Genomic DNA, 17800 nt, shown 5'->3' on the forward strand with positions numbered 1-17800 from the left:
GGGAAAGAGAAGGAACAAATAGGGAGGTGATGGAGAGAATGAATTTAATCCATTATGCATAAATACGTTTCCTTATAAAAATACGGCCGCAGTTACTTTAATACGCTAATTATACTGTATGGGACCATCAAAAGAAAAATACCAAACTCATATAATTTTGGCTAATAATTATTTCGGTTCGGTTACCAAGAACCAAACCGAATAATAGATATATCCACAACCAATTTGTTTTAAGAATTAATTGTATAAAATTTCTAATAAATGAAATTAATTAAAATTGAAATAAATAAAAAAAATAATTAAAAATAGTAAAAAACAAAAAAAAATTATTTTAAAAAAATAGTAAAATTTTATGATAATCAAAGTTAAACCGAATCCAAAGAGAATATAAACTAAATTAAAATCAAACAAAACTATAACTAAAAAAATTAAATTGGGAAAAAGGGTTTGATTTAAAAAAATTAATATATATAATTTTGCGACAATGGGGAAAACAGAAAAAAAAAATTTAATAGGCGAAAATCATCAATGTATATTATATTTTGTGGGCAAGTATTTAAATATGGATCTTATTATTTTGTAGTTGGACCTTGCTTGATTAGAATTTGATCCTGGATTTTTGGCTTCAGGACATTTGTGTGGATACCATTTTAGGATGTTTTTTTTATCCCTTTATATAAATAAATAAAGGAAAATTTCAAATAAATACATGAATTTGTTAATTTCTTATAAAAAAAAATATATTAATTTGTTAGCTGCCAAATAAGTACAAAAAATTGCAGATTTTTCCCAATTTACAGGTTGTTGGATAGATTGGGAGAAATCTGCAAACTCTTGTATTTATTTGGTAGCTAACAAATTGATATATTTTTTTGGTAAACAATTAGCAAATTCATGTATTTATTTGAAATTTTTTCTATAAATAATGGAAAAATATGTTTTGATTCATGATTTTCCTTTTTCTCGTAGACGATAATTTGCTTCAAAATGATATATAAATATTTTATTACGTAAGCACAAACATGTCAGGGCGCGCATATCCTAATATGGTGTTTGCATAATTAAATTTTTATTATTTTTTTTCATAAAGGAAATTACGAATTTAAAATATACAGAACATATTTTCTTTTATTAAATTTCAGTTAATTTTCATTATTAATATTTTCCATTTCACATCCTAATATGACCGGTTCCCATTTGAAAATGATGGCTTACAGAGAAATATTAATATTTCGAGAATATCAAGCATCGAGACAATAATTTAAGAGACCAGATTGTCTAATTATATGCAAGAATTTATATCGAAATATACAAATTCAAATGAATCCAAAAAAATTAAGAAAAATATATAATCAGTTGGTCAGTGAAACTATTGTCTCACTTTGATCTGAAAAAATTGTCTTATAATTTAATATTTTATAAACCGAATATTTTCTTATATAAATTGATATTTTCGTTGCTAAATAATATTGCTCTCCTGAATATTTTCATTCTTTACGGTAATATAGTTTAGCATATATTAAGTTATTTATATTTATTGATAATAAAACGAAGAAAAATTATAGAAAAATATTTTTCTGAATTGCAGCAAATTTTTAGAACTAAGAAACAAATCCGATAAGAGAGTTTTTATATAAAATTTATAAATAAAAAACATCTTGAAGAAGAACAAATAATTAGAAATCATAATTCATTGTCGGAAAAGTTCCTACTCTGAAATTTCCGGGCTCCACATGACCGGATGCCAATTCCCAAATTAATTTGGTATTTTATATAATTTATTTTCTTATCGTTTAGAATTTTATATAATTTCAAGTATTTTGTTGTTGAATATATTGTTTTTCCGAATTTTATAGTTCTTTACGATAATATAATTTTAATATTTCTTACGTTATTTGTATTTTAAGGATATTAAAACGAACAAAATTTAGATAGAAAGGAGTATTTAAACTGCAACGTTTTTTTTAAACTAACAAATATGAGAGTTTTTTTATAAAACTTATTAAATACATTGTAAGAGCATCGAAAATGTGTGACAAAATAAAGCTTAAAATTGAAAAGGAACAAATGGTAGAAAACAAAAAGAAATAGAAAAAAATTACACATCATAATTCATGGTTGGAAAAACAACAAGGGACCACACCTAATCTGAACTTTCCGGTTACCAAATAACCGGGAACCGTACCGGATACCAAATGCCAAATTAATTTGGTTATCAAAACCGGTAAGCGGCTACTTCGATCGAGCCACACTCTTGCGCCTATAAAGGCGCACAGCAAGCTAAGCCATTTTCCACTTCTCGACCGAAGAAGACGAAGGTAGAGAGAGAAAGCAAAGATGGGTGGAGGAATGGAGACGAACAAGAACAGGTTCATCGAGGATTGGAGCTCGGCGAGGGAGAATCTCGAGCACAACTTCCGTTGGACCCGTCGCAACCTCGCCCTCGTCGGAATCTTCGGCATCGCTCTCCCGATCCTCGTCTATAAGGGAATCGTCCGAGAATTCGTGAGTCCAATCTCTCTCTCTCTATCTCTCTCGATCGATCGATTTCGATATCGATTTCTCGCTCGTTTGATGTTGCGTGTGCCCTAGTTTCTCGTATTGTGGCTGTAACGGTGGTGATTTGGGGCCAGGAGCGCGATCGTGTAATTGTACAGTTGGGTTTCTAGCGTATACTCAATTTCTGTTGGGGATTGAGTTTTGTTTGCTCATGATTCGATACTTCGGATACCCGATTGTGTTTCTTCTGTCAGGTGCCTGGATCTGGATTGTCGCCTTCAGTCCTTAGAATTTTGGTGTCCTTTTTATTCATTGCTTGCTTATCCCCTTCTCTTCTCAGCATAGTACTTCTAGTTTCTCCATGTCTGTGCTCTTCTATTTACTGGTCTCCGGGGAGTTTGGATTTCTAGGGTTTATCACTGCAGCGTTGGTTCAGGTGCCCTATTTGATGCTTCGAATCGATCACTAATGCATCACTTTGGTGTAATGGAATTTGGACTGAAACTGTGGCTTTAAGAATTATGTTACTGTGTCCATATCGTATCGTAATTACATCTCCAATGCGTACCGATCGATGATGAGAAATGGTCGGGAAAGTTAATCCCCGCCTTTGGTTGGGTTTTTAACGTAAAGCTTTGAATTTCGCAGCATATGCAGGACGAGGACGCGGGCAGACCGTACAGGAAGTTCCTCTGAATCTGCTCGCTGAGACAGGTCGAATCCATTATCCTACAGCATCTCGATCTTCCTTGAAATGTTCCCTCACTGTGATTGTTTGCAAATAAAAGCCGACTTCTTTAGCCTAAATTCATATTACTCTTATCATGATCTGTTCGTTTTTTTGTTCATAAACGGAGCGCCGAACAAAATACTGCGCGCTAATTTTCAAAACCCAACCACATTACACCGCCAAATCCGTGGGTGAATTCGATTTGAGTGAGTGTGTGTATATACATATACGCACCAAGATATCTACGCCATTTTCCAAAGGAATCTAAAGGCAGCTGCTTGTACTGTCTAAATACCGCATTTCCTTTCTCAAGGGGAAAAGAACAATAGGAATAGATTCTAATAAAAGCTCCTAATGTTCATGCCCGGAAGAAAGAAAGTGGCAAGGCATATGGGAGGTTGATTATCGGGTCCATGAGATGGGAGTAGTGTTGGTTGGAGGCAGATATGGAATCATACAATGTGGTGGTTGTTGCCAATGAATCCAACCCTCCATTCCCGTCATCTGTCCGAAGCCATGAGTGAACTGAGGCTCTTGACGCACAGACATGTTACTGTTACTGTCCTCTTCGATCTCCATTGATGCTGCTTCCATCATTGCATCCTCACCCGTCTCGTCTAACTCGATAATCTCTGGAGCACAGGGTTGTCGGAAGGGTTCTGCAGATTTCGCAGTGGGGAACTCGGAATGGCTCCAAGGAATGACTGCTCGGCAGTTATTGGATGCTCGGTTTTCGTCAAAGTCGTCATCTTCCAGTCCTGCATCGCCCAAGAAGCCCGCACGAAGGAATTTATCTGCCGAATTGAAAAAAGAAAACGCGATTTCAGCAAACATTGGATGTTTGTTCGGCACCCGAATTATACTAGAAAGGTGGATGAATACCTTGGTTTTCAAACATCGAAAACAAACTTCAATAACCTAATCTAAGATAAATATTGGTGCAGTACTAAGCTAGTTAGATTCTTACAGGACCTCATATAATCTAAACTCACAGCACAAGTTCAGATGCCCTTATGATGCTACCGACCGACCACCATCCCATGAACTATAGCAATGATTCGAAGTCAGGCCTGAGAGTCACTTGGGTGAAACACTCTCCATTGACGAAGATTTATCAAACTGCTGAGATTTAAAAGTTACAGACAATCATAAGCTCGAGGAACTTACTCTTGTACCCAGAAATCAAGTCAGCATCAACATAGAGATTTCCACTGTAAGGCTGCTGAGCTTGTGGAGGGTTGTAAACAACAATGGCCCTCTCCTCATTCACCGGTTCCAGCTTCGATTCTTGGGCCACAGGCTTCGCCATCGCCATCTCCGCCTCATCTTCCTCCATAATCGGCGGCAATTCCACGTCCTGAATCGTTACAAAACAGATTAACCACTTAAGAAACAAAATCCCGCCAACAGAAACAGGGGAATATAACTTGGAACAACCCCATTCGCGATCGGGGATCGAATTGGCAAAACCTAGGGTTTGTTAATTCAGCTCGATCAGCGATAGAATTACCCAGCGTCATTGAGATTAAGAACAAATACCAGGCGTCGAATCTTCCTGGCCGGAGAAGAGAGAGAGAAGTCGGAAAAGCTATCGTTCACTCGGTCAATGTCCTTCCTCTTCATCTTCATGGGCAAGCACTCGTTTCCCGCCATGTTTCCGCACAAAAGGGCGAGCGAAATTCCAGCAGGTACTCAATGTAACACACACCGAGATAGGGAAAACTAGGGTTTCTGCGTTGAGAGAGCCTTACAGTGACGAAGGCGATAACCAGTAACAATCTTGAATAGGTGAAGGAGCAGAGTATATATACGGAGAAGCTAGTGGAGGGAGAAAGGCCCCACCCTTTCTAGAGAAATCTAGAAATCGTTTTTTTTTTCCTCACTAAAATAAAATTATAAATACTAAATACATGAAAATTAATAACCCTATATTAAATTATTTAAGTTTAATAAACAAATTAAATTCGAAAATAGAGAAATTTTTAAGGTGCCACCACCACACTACCATAAAAAAAACTTGGCATATGAAACAAATCATCAAAATTAACTTGTTAAATCAGGGAAAATCGCATAATAATATACAAACTTGTATATAAAAGTTACGAATTAATACACAAATTTTAAAATTTTAAAATAAATACATTAATTCATATAAACGCATATAATAATACCTAAACTTTCAAAATTTTCACCATATTAATTTTTATTGAGAGAATCTGTTGAAACTACAATAACTATAGAGACATTCCGTAATGTCAAGTGACACATGAACTAAAATAGAAAATGAAATTAAACCAAATCGAAATCCTCAATTGAACTAACCGGACCCCTTCCTTAAAAAAAAAATAAAAAATAAACCCCTAAATCCCTAATTTCATAACTCGCAATTCGCTCTCACCCCACGTACTTCTCCCTTCATTAACGGTTACTCCTTCTCCCTTATTCTTCATGATAACCAGAACCTGTTTAATCCCTCACTCTTCATTAATGGTTACTCCTTCTCCCTTCATTAACGCTTCATCTCTCTCCCAATCTTTTTTTTTTTATAACCAGAATAGTTTCTCGTACATTCGATCCGACTACATCCACATTAGACACGGGATTAGTCTTTGTATATGGACCATTTTGGTCCAGAAATTACATCTCTCCGCCAACGGAATCGAACCCAGAACCTTGATTATGACTTTGTCATCTCTCAATCACTGGATCACCAACTGTTAGGTATATCTCTCCCAATCTTTGTTCTAACTATATCTTCTAAAAAATTATGTAAGTTTGGATGAATATTTTTTTCCACGTTTGGATTTGAATTCATGATAAGAACGTGGATTTAGACCGAGCCATGATCTTTCTGGCTTAGAAAAACGGGTTGCAGCCGATCCGAGCCCAAAACGAGCTGGTTCAGACCGTTTTGGGCCGAACTAAATATAATAACTATAATACAATATAAATTCTAACACTAATATAAATATCCCGAATTCAACATTTGTAATGAGTAATAAGTGGGTTCAGTACAACTTCGCATTCGCCAAATAATTTCAGATTTCAGAAATGAAAACGAACAAACCAAATTATTTCCCAAAACAAGGAACAAAAAAAAAAGGAAAAGGAGAAAGGAATTACGAATTCAACAGCTTAGCAATATATATATATATATATATGAATTAGGGTTTGCGGAGGAATCTGCCGGCGAGAAGAGCGGCCTCCATGACGACGGAGATGACGTCGATAACCTCATCGGCATCGCATTCGTTGCCTTTGAACGTAGGCTGCTTCTTATCTCTGAAACCCTTCATGCAGTTTATGAACTTCTCGCTGCATTCTTGGCTCAGATAATCATCTGCACACACACACACATATATATATATGTTAATTGTTCACAAATTACATTATATATATATACTATCAGTGTATATATATATATTCTATTATATGTTTGTCGTGACTCTTCACATGCATGCATGCATATATTTATAGGTTGTAAAAAGCTTTTGACCTAGTCTTTTTATCTTACATGTGATCACACAATGACATACATACATACATACATACATATATATATATATATAACGTTCAATACTTTACACGAGATAACCGGACATACATATTTGTTTTTGGTTTAACATTCGAACTGGGTAAATATTTATGATATAAGTAAATATTATATGATATAAGTAAATATTATGTTTTAGATTAAGAAGTATCCTGATAATATTCGAACTGGGTATATATTTTCACGGTCGATAAGAGAGAAAAAAAAACCGGAATTTAAAAATTGGAGGGGATAGATAGATAGATAGAAATTACTGTTTTTGGATTGGACACAAGCATCGTGCTTCATGCAACAAGCATCAAGACCATCACACGGTTTCTCTCCCGGACATCCACTGTATAGAAGTCCACAGTACTTCCCATACCTCAGCAATGGCGGCACTACACACACACACACTTGTATATAAACAAAATTCCACATAAAACCGTATTTTATGAATATTCCGATGGTATATACGTCAATTACCTGAGCAAAACTCCGATTCACATTTTCGACTGCATTCTTTTTCCTGCAAATAGGAAAACGTAACGTGAGATCCGGTTAGAAACCGGTTGAGAAATTCTGTACCGATTTCATCCCGGTAACCGAATTGAATACCGGGTTTTCTCCGGTTTCCAAAATTTTGATCGTTCAAAATTAGCCTGCTGTCTCATATCCGAACAATGAAAATGTCTAACTAAACCGTCGACTTAGATCCGATTTACAAGCCCACCGTTCGTTAAAATCCGGTACTTTATAAACCAGAACCGAACCGGATCGTAAACCGAAACTGACCAGAGAAACAGAGGGATCTGTGAGCTGAACACCGATGTTGAGGGCGGAAACGGAGACGGAGAGTGAGAAGAAACAGAGCATTGTGAGAAGTTTCGCCAAATCCGCCATTGTTGGAGACCCAAAAGCTCCGAAAGTGATAAACCGAAATAAACCGAACACAGAAGGAAAAATAAAAACAAAAAGGTGGTCGGGAACTGAGAAAGCTTGGGTTTGGTTGGAACTTTGAAATTAAGAGAGAAGGGAAAAAGGTAGGCGAAGGAGGAGGAGGAAGAAGAAGCTCTGAGTTTTGGTGCTGTTTTTGTTTCGTTGTGTCTCGTGACTGATCTTATTTTGGAATATTGTCAGTTCCGACCACATATATTTGTAATTTATCCAACATGACTAATTATTTATTTATAGTAAATACAATATAATAATATACATCGGTCTTGCACTAATTAAGAAAATAAATAACAAAAGTTATATATATATATATATATATATATATATAGTTCTAGAACTAGGGGAGGTTATTGAGCCTTTTTGGATTCGGGTTTATATATTCAGTTCGAGATATATGAAATCCAATTGAAAACGAAATCGAATTTTGTTTTTTTTTTTCGTTTTAGTTTTAATCCGAATTTAATCGGTTAACATGCGATACGATATCTAATTTTCCGGTTTGAGATAATGCGTGTCTTTGCGAGTGGTTGAAAAAGTTCAACCTTCTTAATAGCATGACAGTAGGCTTTTGCAAGTAAACACAAACAAATATATGAATTTGTTTTTTTTATTTATTGTGAAATATATAAATATATATTATTTCTGCACATGAATGTGAATTTTGCTGCCACCATGCATATATATCCTCTCATTGATATGGAGTGTTTTGCTATGACAGAGTAGAATTGTTATAAAATTAGAAAATAACTTATATATATATATATATATTAAATTGTTAATTTTTGCCCACATATCAATTATAAATAATGATTTAAAAAAATAGAAAAATACATCTGTGAATACTCTTTCTCAAACGAGGACTCGAACTCGGATTGGAGAATGAATTTTGCTCCCTTCTTTACCAGTTGAGTCACTCAATCTTCGATTAGATATATTATTTCACACAAAATATGAGGAAATTATGAAATATTAAAAAATTAAAGTTAAAAATCTAGCATACTTTAATTTCTCGTTGATAAGGCTTTCTTGTTAACTACTCCAGCCAATCTTCTTGATAGGAGTGGATATTTAGGTATGTAAAACTAAATTGGAACAATTAATACAATTATTATATCTAAACTAACTCTTATTAAAAACCCTAGTGTTTGACTTTTATTGAACTAAAATAATCGAAAACAAAATGTATTTAGAAAATAAATATTTTCTTTAGTAAAACCTAATCAAAACCAAATGGAAAATTAATATAAAAATTGAATGAATTCAATGTTATATAACCGCAAAAAATAATCGAATTCAATGTTCTTTTCTCACTAGAAAAAGTTGAAGTTTTCGTTCTATTCCATAGAGTAATTTAAATTTTGACCATTTTCTCCAATTCCCTTGCAATGTGTCAGTACAAACATATAATAACTATATTTATTGGAACTTCTAAAATTCTTTCCCTTAAAAAGTTCGGAACTTTTCCTCAATTCCCCGTGAAAGGTTCAATCTTTTCCATTCAATTTCACATGAATATTCGATTTCCGGCTTGGATATGATTTTTTAGTACACATTAGTTGTAGAGATGTAAAATGAGTCCGGCTCGCGGGCTGGCTCATGAGCCAGCCCATATTTTTCCGAGGCGGGTTCAAGTATTTCGAGCCCATAAAAAAACGGACCACACGAACCAGCTCATCACGAGCCGGGCTTGTGGCGAGCCAACCCGTCACGATCTGGGCTGGCTCACGGACCAGAAAAAATATTTATTTTTTTAAAATTTTAAAATTTTTATATATTTTTATATATACAAATTTTATTTTTATTACATATTCGGTTTATTTTGTTTAAAATTTTAATTTTTTATTATATTTTAGATATTTTAAAAATATTTTAAATATTAAAATTATTTTTAAATATTTTTAAGTATTAAAATTTTATTTTTAAAATTTATATATTTGGTTCACGGGCCGATTCGTTTGCCTCGCGAGTTAAGACGATCTGGATTGGAATAACCTATTTTTGGCTCGCTAAAAAACGGATTAGACTAGACTGAGCTGAAATTTTTTCAGATCGAAAAGGTGCGGGCTGAGCCGGGTCGGTCAGCCCGTTTTACACCCATGTCACTAAACTGAACATAAAAATTCCAATAATTTATTTTCCGCAAGTTTTGACACACGAGAGGCAAGGAACACAAGATCTTATTCAGAAGGGTTTTGACACACGATTTCTAAAAAGATTACACGCGAGAGGAGTAAGATATTTTCACCTCTAAGCTCCCAAATTGTGGATTGGGTTGAAATTTTTTTAGATCGGGACGGTCCGGACTGGACTGGGCCGAACCAGCCCGTTTTACATCCCTAATTAGTTGTCTAGTGATGTAAAAATAGCTCGTCCCGACTCGGCTCAGATCGGTTTGAATAAGCTCATTTTTTGACCCAACATGCTGCGGTCTATTTTTTATGAATTAGAAAAATTTTGGCTCAATCTACGTCATCAAATTTACGAACGATCTGGTAAACCAAATAAAAATAATTAAAATTATTGAATATAATTAAAATATCAAAAATTAATAAAAATATTTAAAATTATAATTTTTTAAGAACTATTTATAAAAAAAAAATTGGTTTCACAATTCTTACAGTGTTAATATTTTAGGCTCATTGGTTCTTTTATAATTAAAAAAAATTCAATGGCCCATGTTGGTTTCATTTATTTATTTATTTTTGTCGAAATGAAATGCCCTTGACTATTTTAATATTTTTTCTTCAAAGCTGAAATATCAGAAGTGGCTAAGTTCAAGAGTTGGGTCCCACAAGCCTTGGTGTGCCACGTCCGCATAAGATGGTTCCTTGTTGTTTCTCATCAACCGTGACTCCTACGCGTTAGAGGAAATTGCTTTACGCGTGAAAGAAGCTCTTGAGCCTTAAGCCCCCACAAATCCACAAAATTATTTCGGCGTCCGGTACTTTGTTTCGTTACAATTGACCCCCCAACCGTTTGGGAATTCCCCCTTTAAGTTTTGGTAAAATCCGATTTGGACAAAAAAAAATTGTTATTTGTACAGAGATGAGATGGGATGTGATCACACCGATGAATGTTTTAATGTCATTTTATTTAACAAAGACAACAACTATACCTTAACCTCCAAATCCCGATTTAAAGTAAACTCATACGGTCAGCAAAGGTTCTTTAGGATCTTGTTGATCGAAACTAAAATTATGGGGTCAAAATAGTTTGGCAAACAAATTTATCATATACGTTCCAAATGGTTCTTTAAAGAAAGATGATCAAATTCAAAGCTGCTTCAAACCTGAAGAAGAAAATATCTCTTTTTCGTGCCTAGGAATCAGTTTCGAGAAATTTTCAGACCGATCGAAGCTTTTGCAGAACTTGGAATTCAGATTCGGTTTTGATTCGTTCATCGTTGTCAATTCATCATGAGTTTCATCTTTGGGAAGCGAAAGACTCCTGCGGGTTCGTCTCCTTCCTTCAATTCCTTGGTTTCGCCTGTTGATTCGCTCATAATTCCTGAAAATTTTCGAGTATTCCGATATCGATGATGTGTAAATTTATGGGTTTTATCTTTTGATCGGTCCGGATACGATTGGTAGAACATTTTTAGCAGAGAGTCTTCGATTTCTAGGTGTTCGTCGGAATTCTAGGTCTCCCATCTGAATAGATTTAAAGCTAGGGGTTTGCGTCGATGCCTTGCCCTGTTCTCTGATCTCATATACGAATCTGAATTTGTTAGGGATTTATTTCGATTGGGTTGTATTCCCATTGTTTCTGTGTAATCGTGAGAAAGTTGTAGCCAAATGCTGCTCTGTTTCTCTCGTTTCTAGTGATTGAATTAGTGGAGAATGCTCTCTACTTGATGAGATCAATGTGTTTTTTGATGGAATAACACTACTCCAATTGCAATTAATTGTCGTGTTCTACCGAATCAAGCGAAGTTGACTACTGGGTTAGTTTCTTTCGTTTCCTATTCTCTGTCTAAAATTGCTGGTCTTTTCCTTGATTAGGTGCATAGTTTCGTAGCAAATGATGTTTGGATGAATCTATCATGTGTATTTCGGAAAACGTCAAACCACTTGATCGGATTTGCTATGTCGGGTTTTAGATTTTCTCTGCTCGTGGTTTCAGAACTCCTGCGGGAAAACAAGAGGATGTTGGATAAGTCTATCAGAGAGATAGAGAGGGAGAGGCAAGGCCTGCAAACGCAGGAAAAGAAGCTGATTGCCGAGATAAAAAAGACCGCCAAGCAGGGCCAGATGGTTTGTTTCTCCTGTTTTCTTTATGCTTCCTCCTTCTCAGACCTTTTACCATCACATCTCGTTTTCGGTATGTGTTCCACTTTCATGTCATAGAAGAACAAATAGAGGTAGGAAGATGTGTTCGATGAGTGTCATCTGCTAGACGAGTTTGAACACAATGTTTTACTCTTTAATCATGGGTTAGTTCTTTAAGTTGTGTTACTAAGTTCTACCTTTGTCTTCCATTACCGAACATTCTTTTTGCTTTTAGACTACTTATCTTCTTCTTTTATAGTTAGAAGATGCACTAGTAGCAGAAGCGTATCTTCGTGTTCTTATAAGTTACTTTTATCGAAATGAACCTTTTCTATCGAGTGTTTTACATGATATGTGGTGCTAAGTTATTACTGGCGCTATCATTTGCTGGAATTCATGGTTCAGGGTTTAGGGTTTAGAACGTGAAAAATTTTGGCCGTGCGAATAAAAATGCTGCAAGAACTTATCTTGGCAGCTTAATTTATAGCTTCACATTCTCTGATGCTTTTGTTTTAAGTGAATCATAGTTTTAAATGATTTTACCAACTACTTACCAATACCTTAACCATTTTTTTTGGAATGTAAATTTCTGTGTATTAAGTTTCCTAACTCTTGGGCCATGATTTGGACTCCTAGCTCTAACGCATATCATCTTCCTGCAACTTTCTTACAGGGAGCTGTTAAGGTGATGGCGAAGGACCTAATCAGAACCCGACACCAGATTGAAAAGTTTTACAAACTTAAGTCACAACTCCAAGGTGTATCTCTCAGAATCCAGGTACTTTCATTTCATCCCTCAGTTCATCGTGAAATCACGGGTCATTCCCTTCCTCGATTTCCTATCCTGAAACAGATTGCCATCCGTATCGAAGTTGTTCTATAGCATTATTGAGTACGAAGGAAAAAACGCAAAGCATGGGGATTTATTTTGGCAACAGACTGAAAGATTTGTGTTCATTGAAATGCACCAGACGTTGAAATCAACACAAGCAATGGGAGAGGCGATGAAAGGCGTAACGAAAGCGATGGGACAGATGAACAGGCAGATGAACTTGCCGTCTCTTCAGAAGATCATGATGGAGTTTGAGAGGCAAAACGAGAAGATGGAAATGGTCTCCGAGGTGATGGGAGACGCAATAGACGACGCCTTGGGAGGAGACGAGGAAGAGGAAGAGACTGAAGAGCTCGTCAGCCAGGTTCTCGACGAGATCGGTATCGACATCAACCAAGAGGTAAACCCCCCAAAAAAGTCTCCTCACCATATCTATACATATTTGAATACTAAGGGTGGTCATTTTGGTTCATGCAAAATTGAACCGTTCCAATCTAAATAACACATAACGTTAAACGATATAAAAACCGGATGTTTATGATTTCTTTAAAATTGAAAAAACTGAATAGGAGTTGAATAACCGAAAAGATAACAAAATTATTGGGAGAACGACTATTTTCGTCAATAAAAACTGATTTCGAATAAAGAAAAGCGAATATGTATATTTCTTCTAAAGTCGAAATAACCGAAACCGAATACAATCGAAGTTAAATCGAAGTTAATTGGAATTTGGAACGGAAAACCAAAATGACCACCCCTTATGAATACCCATTTCTTACAACGAGCTAAACACACGGACCCCGCTTTTGCAGCTGGTGAACGCACCATCTGCAGCCGTGGCGGCGCCAGCCGCGAAGAACAAGGTGGCACAGGCAGAGCCGACAGGGAATGATGACGGAGGAATAGACAATGACCTCCAGGCGAGGTTAGACAACCTGCGGAGAATGTGAGGCTTTTGTTTCTGCTGCTACGTTCTGTATCATATTATCATCACATCATACTTTGTTTTTATAAGTATTAAATTTTGTACTGAATCATAACAGAATACGAACAAATATCATTTATTATTGAAAAAAAGTGACGTATACAATAACGAAAGTTGATCAAAACATGCAACGAACCAGATCCTTGGTCAAGACAATCCTCACGACTTCGGTTTTAATGTTGCATAATTTTTCAATCCCTGAATAGTAGGATAATTTTCATGTTTTACACATTAAAAAAAAAACAGCAACAACAAGAGTTCTCTACATCACATAAACAAAATCCTTTTTTTCTTTGTAATTCAAACCGATCTTTAGGTTCGACGAAGCACCGGAATTTGAAGTACCACTGTTCCGGTGAGATACGTTCGTCCTATCATTTGAAAATATATTTCATTTAACCGTAAGTTCCAAGTAGAGAATAATTTTCTAAAATTTGTTGGTTCTGTTATTTTATATTTCTCATATTCATGGATGATTAACTTTTCATTCTTTATCAAGAACTAGGTGAGGTTGTTATAATTTGATTTTTTTATAAAATTTGTTGATGTATAGTTTTGGGAAAAAAATAAATTATTTATTTAATATGAGATTAAATAGTAATATAAAATTATTGTAAAAACATCATTACTTATTATATAGTGTCTTTGTTTATGTGATATATATGTTTGATGTCAGTAAGTAATTTGTCATAGAAATATTTTGTGACACATTTCAATTTTATATCCTACGTAGTATAGTTTTTATATCAATTATTTGTAATATTTTCTGTATAAAAAAAAATTGATTGTGAATTTTATTTTATTTTTTTCATAGTTTTGGTAATCTTCATAGTTAGAGATACATCTTTGTTACCAGGCTTTTCTATATGATTTACTTTTTTTTTATCATGTTGTTGAAGTAATACATGAGAGTAATATAAACTAACTATGAATAGAGAACGATGATGATAGTTATAAGGCTATATGTTTTCTATTTTGTTTTTTTTTTAATTTATGATCATTTTGTAAAGAGATATGAAGAAGATTTGAGAAGATTACGTAATATTTAGATTTGATTTTATTTTTATATTTTAGATTTTTATATTTATTAAATAAGATATTTTATGATTTTGTTTCTGCTATAAATATTGTAATGTTACATGTTGAATAATGAGAAATCCAATGATTCTCCATCTCTTTCTCTATTACATTTTGTTTTGGATTATATTTTTTGATATATTAATTATATTTTTACAAAGTTTATTAATATGAATGTGAACAGTGATGTGTTGTGGGATAGAACACCTAAATCATATAAAAAATTTAGTAAACTTAACATAATACTCAATTAAAAATCATAAAAAGTATTTGGAAAAATGTTGAAATCACTAATAAGGAACATATTTTTTTGTATGTTTTTTTACATCATTATATTGTTTGTAAACAAAATTAAATCAATGATAGAATAATGATATCACTACATAGGTATTTTACCGGTCCAATATCACTACTTTGTTATGGTTGTCCTTAGTACTGATGTGGTTTTTTTTCGATATCTGACAAAAATTCAAATATAAGATAATAATAAAAATTATATTGTTAATTATTATATATATAGATTTTTTCAACAATGATATAATTTATGGAAAAATCGTATATAAATATCTGAACTTTTATAAAATCCCCAAATAAATACATGAACTATAAAATTCTCAAATAAATATCTGAAATTTTCAAAATATCCACATAAATGTCCTAATTTTTAAAAAATTGTCAAGTGAAACCAAAATCCATTAGCAACATTAAATTTATAAAGGAATCCGTCGATAATTGATGACTTAGCATTCTGACGCCGTCAACGAATGTTGTTCCATTTGACAAAATTTTAAAAGTCTGGATATTTATGTAGAAATTTTGAAAAGTTCATGTATTTTTTTGGAAATTTTATAGTATAGGTATTTATTTGAGAATTTTGTAAAAGTTCAAGTATTTATATGTGATTTTTCCATCATTTGAAATTTTTTATATGATGTTGAGTTTTTTCTATCTAAATCTTTGTAGATATTGATGTGTTTATGACGAAAGTTTTTGCCAAAGAAAATATATATTTGTTTTCAAATCCAAGGATATAGATATATATATATATATATATTGTCATTTGACAAAAAAAATTTATTTGAATGATATTTTAACAATAATATTTGTCATCAACCTTTTTGACAAAATTATTTTAATAATGCCAATCATATACATATCTACATGCATTCTCAACGTTTCCAATCAAACAAAAAAAGAAAAAGAGAGTTATATTTAATTGATTCATTTTCTTATTCTCATCTAACAAAAGCCCAAATCAGAGCATCAACACCCTAATTTCTCCAATTACCAAGAACAATATTTTACCTATCTGCTGCATCATAGTCGACACCAATGAAGAATACATCATCCACCTCGGTGACCCCTTCATCATTTGCACCTGCAACGATTTTTGTTTGAATGATTCAATTTAAAATTTACATTTTTTATATCGGAATGTCATTTATTTTTTTTTATTAAAATAACAATACATTGTATAACTATGATACGTTTATTAAGATACCTCACACCACTTTATATAACTATCATACGACATTGTTATCTTTGGATAAATGATATGATCATTGCAGCGGTTATCATATCGATTTAAAACACGGGCTACCACCCATAATCCGACCATTTCGCCTATACGCATGCGTATATATAAGTGTATGCATATATAACAAAGTAGAACCACAAATTGCTATTGATATTCGAGTGACAAAAATGAAGCTTACGTATATTAGAATGCTAATAGAAGAGTACGTAAATTTCTTTCCTTCCGTGCAGCCCTACGCTTTATCTTCATATCTAGAGTTTCATCAGTTCTCGGTCCTAGCTTTTCATTTGCAAGCAATGGCCTCATCTCGTACAACGACCATCATAACCTTTAAACCCCGAAATATTGTTCTTGCACCCTGTCCAACCAATCCGAAATGGTGGAAACCTGTGTGGAAACTCTTGCACAAGAATCTATATCCATCGCTAATAGAGAAATGTGTTTAGAAAGATACGCTTCCTTCTTTTCCATGTGCATTCTTCCTCTATTTTTTTTGTAATATTTCATCTGTATTTATTATTATTTATTTACTAACACTCACTACTCACAATAAAACTTAGATTACGTTGTAAATTTAAATTAATTATCTTAGACTTTAATATAAAATTACATTATAAACCACATCATCATTAAACAGAGAAAATGAACCGTTTTATTAGCTTCTATTATAATATACAATATAAATATTTTTTTCAAAAACAAATTTGATTAACCTGATTCACTTATAAAGAAATACGATTTTATAAAACTTTATTATTATAATATTCAATTTATTAATTATTTTATTAATTATCTTGTTACAAATTTTGTTATATGAACTTAGTAAAAAAAAGAATATAGAATATTTATTTGATAAAGAGAAATCTATTATAATATAAAATTAAAATGAGCAAATAGTATGTGTAGATATTAATGAACCAATCAAAATTGGAAAAAATGACACATGGGATGATAATGTGTTTTCACCACAATGCTTGCAATCTATCAATATTCCATCAATACATATATTCTATACTTTTCATTTATCTCAGTTTAATACATATATTCTTTTTATGTCCAAATAAATCGTATAGTCCATCAAATGACGGAAATTTTCATTTAATTTTCAAATATATATATATATATACATATATATACATATACACACATATATGTATGTATATATTTATTCACAACCATATAAACATACATACAAAAACATTCATATATATCCACATAGATATGCATATATACACAAATACATATACACAAATACATCTATATATATAATATATGCATATATACACATATACATATATATATAATATCACATATACATATACCCAAATATACATACATATATATAAACAAATTAAAAATCAAATATAAATATAAAAAAATACA

General features: G+C 33.1%; 4 protein-coding genes across 4 annotated transcripts; 2 read left to right on the forward strand and 2 right to left on the reverse strand.

The window, feature by feature from the left end:
- The first annotated feature begins 2290 nt into the window (after positions 1 to 2290).
- On the forward strand, positions 2291 to 3327 carry LOC104815318. The gene is made up of 2 exons (XM_010543670.2): positions 2291 to 2505; positions 3148 to 3327. The coding sequence occupies exons 1-2, from the start codon at positions 2338 to 2340 to the stop codon at positions 3193 to 3195; spliced, it is 216 nt and encodes a 71-aa protein (XP_010541972.1). The 5' UTR covers positions 2291 to 2337; the 3' UTR covers positions 3196 to 3327.
- Positions 3328 to 3400: 73 nt separating this feature from the next.
- LOC104815319 lies at positions 3401 to 5014 on the reverse strand. The gene is made up of 3 exons (XM_010543671.1): positions 4769 to 5014; positions 4397 to 4586; positions 3401 to 4023 (listed from the first exon to the last, which is right to left on the reverse strand). Exons 1-3 carry the CDS (start codon positions 4880 to 4882, stop codon positions 3632 to 3634), a joined length of 696 nt encoding a protein of 231 aa, XP_010541973.1. The 5' UTR covers positions 4883 to 5014; the 3' UTR covers positions 3401 to 3631.
- A 1180-nt stretch (positions 5015 to 6194) lies between these two features.
- On the reverse strand, positions 6195 to 7870 carry LOC104815321 (phospholipase A2-alpha-like). The gene is made up of 4 exons (XM_010543672.2): positions 7557 to 7870; positions 7248 to 7290; positions 7037 to 7162; positions 6195 to 6569 (listed from the first exon to the last, which is right to left on the reverse strand). The coding sequence occupies exons 1-4, from the start codon at positions 7662 to 7664 to the stop codon at positions 6394 to 6396; spliced, it is 453 nt and encodes a 150-aa protein (XP_010541974.1). The 5' UTR covers positions 7665 to 7870; the 3' UTR covers positions 6195 to 6393.
- A 3109-nt stretch (positions 7871 to 10979) lies between these two features.
- On the forward strand, positions 10980 to 13885 carry LOC104815322 (vacuolar protein sorting-associated protein 2 homolog 1). Its single transcript, XM_010543673.1, has 5 exons — positions 10980 to 11171; positions 11841 to 11971; positions 12660 to 12764; positions 12958 to 13218; positions 13631 to 13885. The coding sequence occupies exons 1-5, from the start codon at positions 11135 to 11137 to the stop codon at positions 13766 to 13768; spliced, it is 672 nt and encodes a 223-aa protein (XP_010541975.1). The 5' UTR covers positions 10980 to 11134; the 3' UTR covers positions 13769 to 13885.
- Positions 13886 to 17800: the final 3915 nt, after the last annotated feature.

The sequence above is a fragment of the Tarenaya hassleriana genome, unplaced genomic scaffold (genome assembly GCF_000463585.1).
Source record: "Tarenaya hassleriana unplaced genomic scaffold, ASM46358v1 Cleome23, whole genome shotgun sequence".
NCBI classification, from domain to species: domain Eukaryota; kingdom Viridiplantae; phylum Streptophyta; class Magnoliopsida; order Brassicales; family Cleomaceae; genus Tarenaya; species Tarenaya hassleriana.

Bases quoted from the DNA above. Each gene is read 5' to 3' on its own strand.
- LOC104815319 (XM_010543671.1), bottom strand. From the start codon at position 4,882: ATGGCGGGAAACGAGTGCTTGCCCATGAAGATGAAGAGGAAGGACATT. The intron at 4,587-4,768 runs GTATTTGTTCTT...GTAACGATTCAG, and splicing joins CCAGGAAGATTCGACGCCTG to GACGTGGAATTGCCGCCGAT. The intron at 4,024-4,396 runs GTAAGTTCCTCG...TCAATTCGGCAG, and splicing joins CTTGATTTCTGGGTACAAGA to ATAAATTCCTTCGTGCGGGC.
- LOC104815321 (XM_010543672.2), bottom strand. From the start codon at position 7,664: ATGGCGGATTTGGCGAAACTTCTCACAATGCTCTGTTTCTTCTCACTC. The intron at 7,163-7,247 runs GTAATTGACGTA...GTGTGTGTGTAG, and splicing joins TGAATCGGAGTTTTGCTCAG to TGCCGCCATTGCTGAGGTAT. The intron at 6,570-7,036 runs GTAATTTCTATC...GTGTGTGTGCAG, and splicing joins TTGTGTCCAATCCAAAAACA to ATGATTATCTGAGCCAAGAA.
- LOC104815322 (XM_010543673.1), top strand. From the start codon at position 11,135: ATGAGTTTCATCTTTGGGAAGCGAAAGACTCCTGCGG. The intron at 11,172-11,840 runs GTTCGTCTCCTT...TCGTGGTTTCAG, and splicing joins GAAGCGAAAGACTCCTGCGG to AACTCCTGCGGGAAAACAAG. The intron at 12,765-12,957 runs GTACTTTCATTT...GAAATGCACCAG, and splicing joins GTGTATCTCTCAGAATCCAG to ACGTTGAAATCAACACAAGC.
- LOC104815318 (XM_010543670.2), top strand. From the start codon at position 2,338: ATGGGTGGAGGAATGGAGACGAACAAGAACAGGTTCATCGAGGATTGG. The intron at 2,506-3,147 runs GTGAGTCCAATC...TGAATTTCGCAG, and splicing joins AGGGAATCGTCCGAGAATTC to CATATGCAGGACGAGGACGC.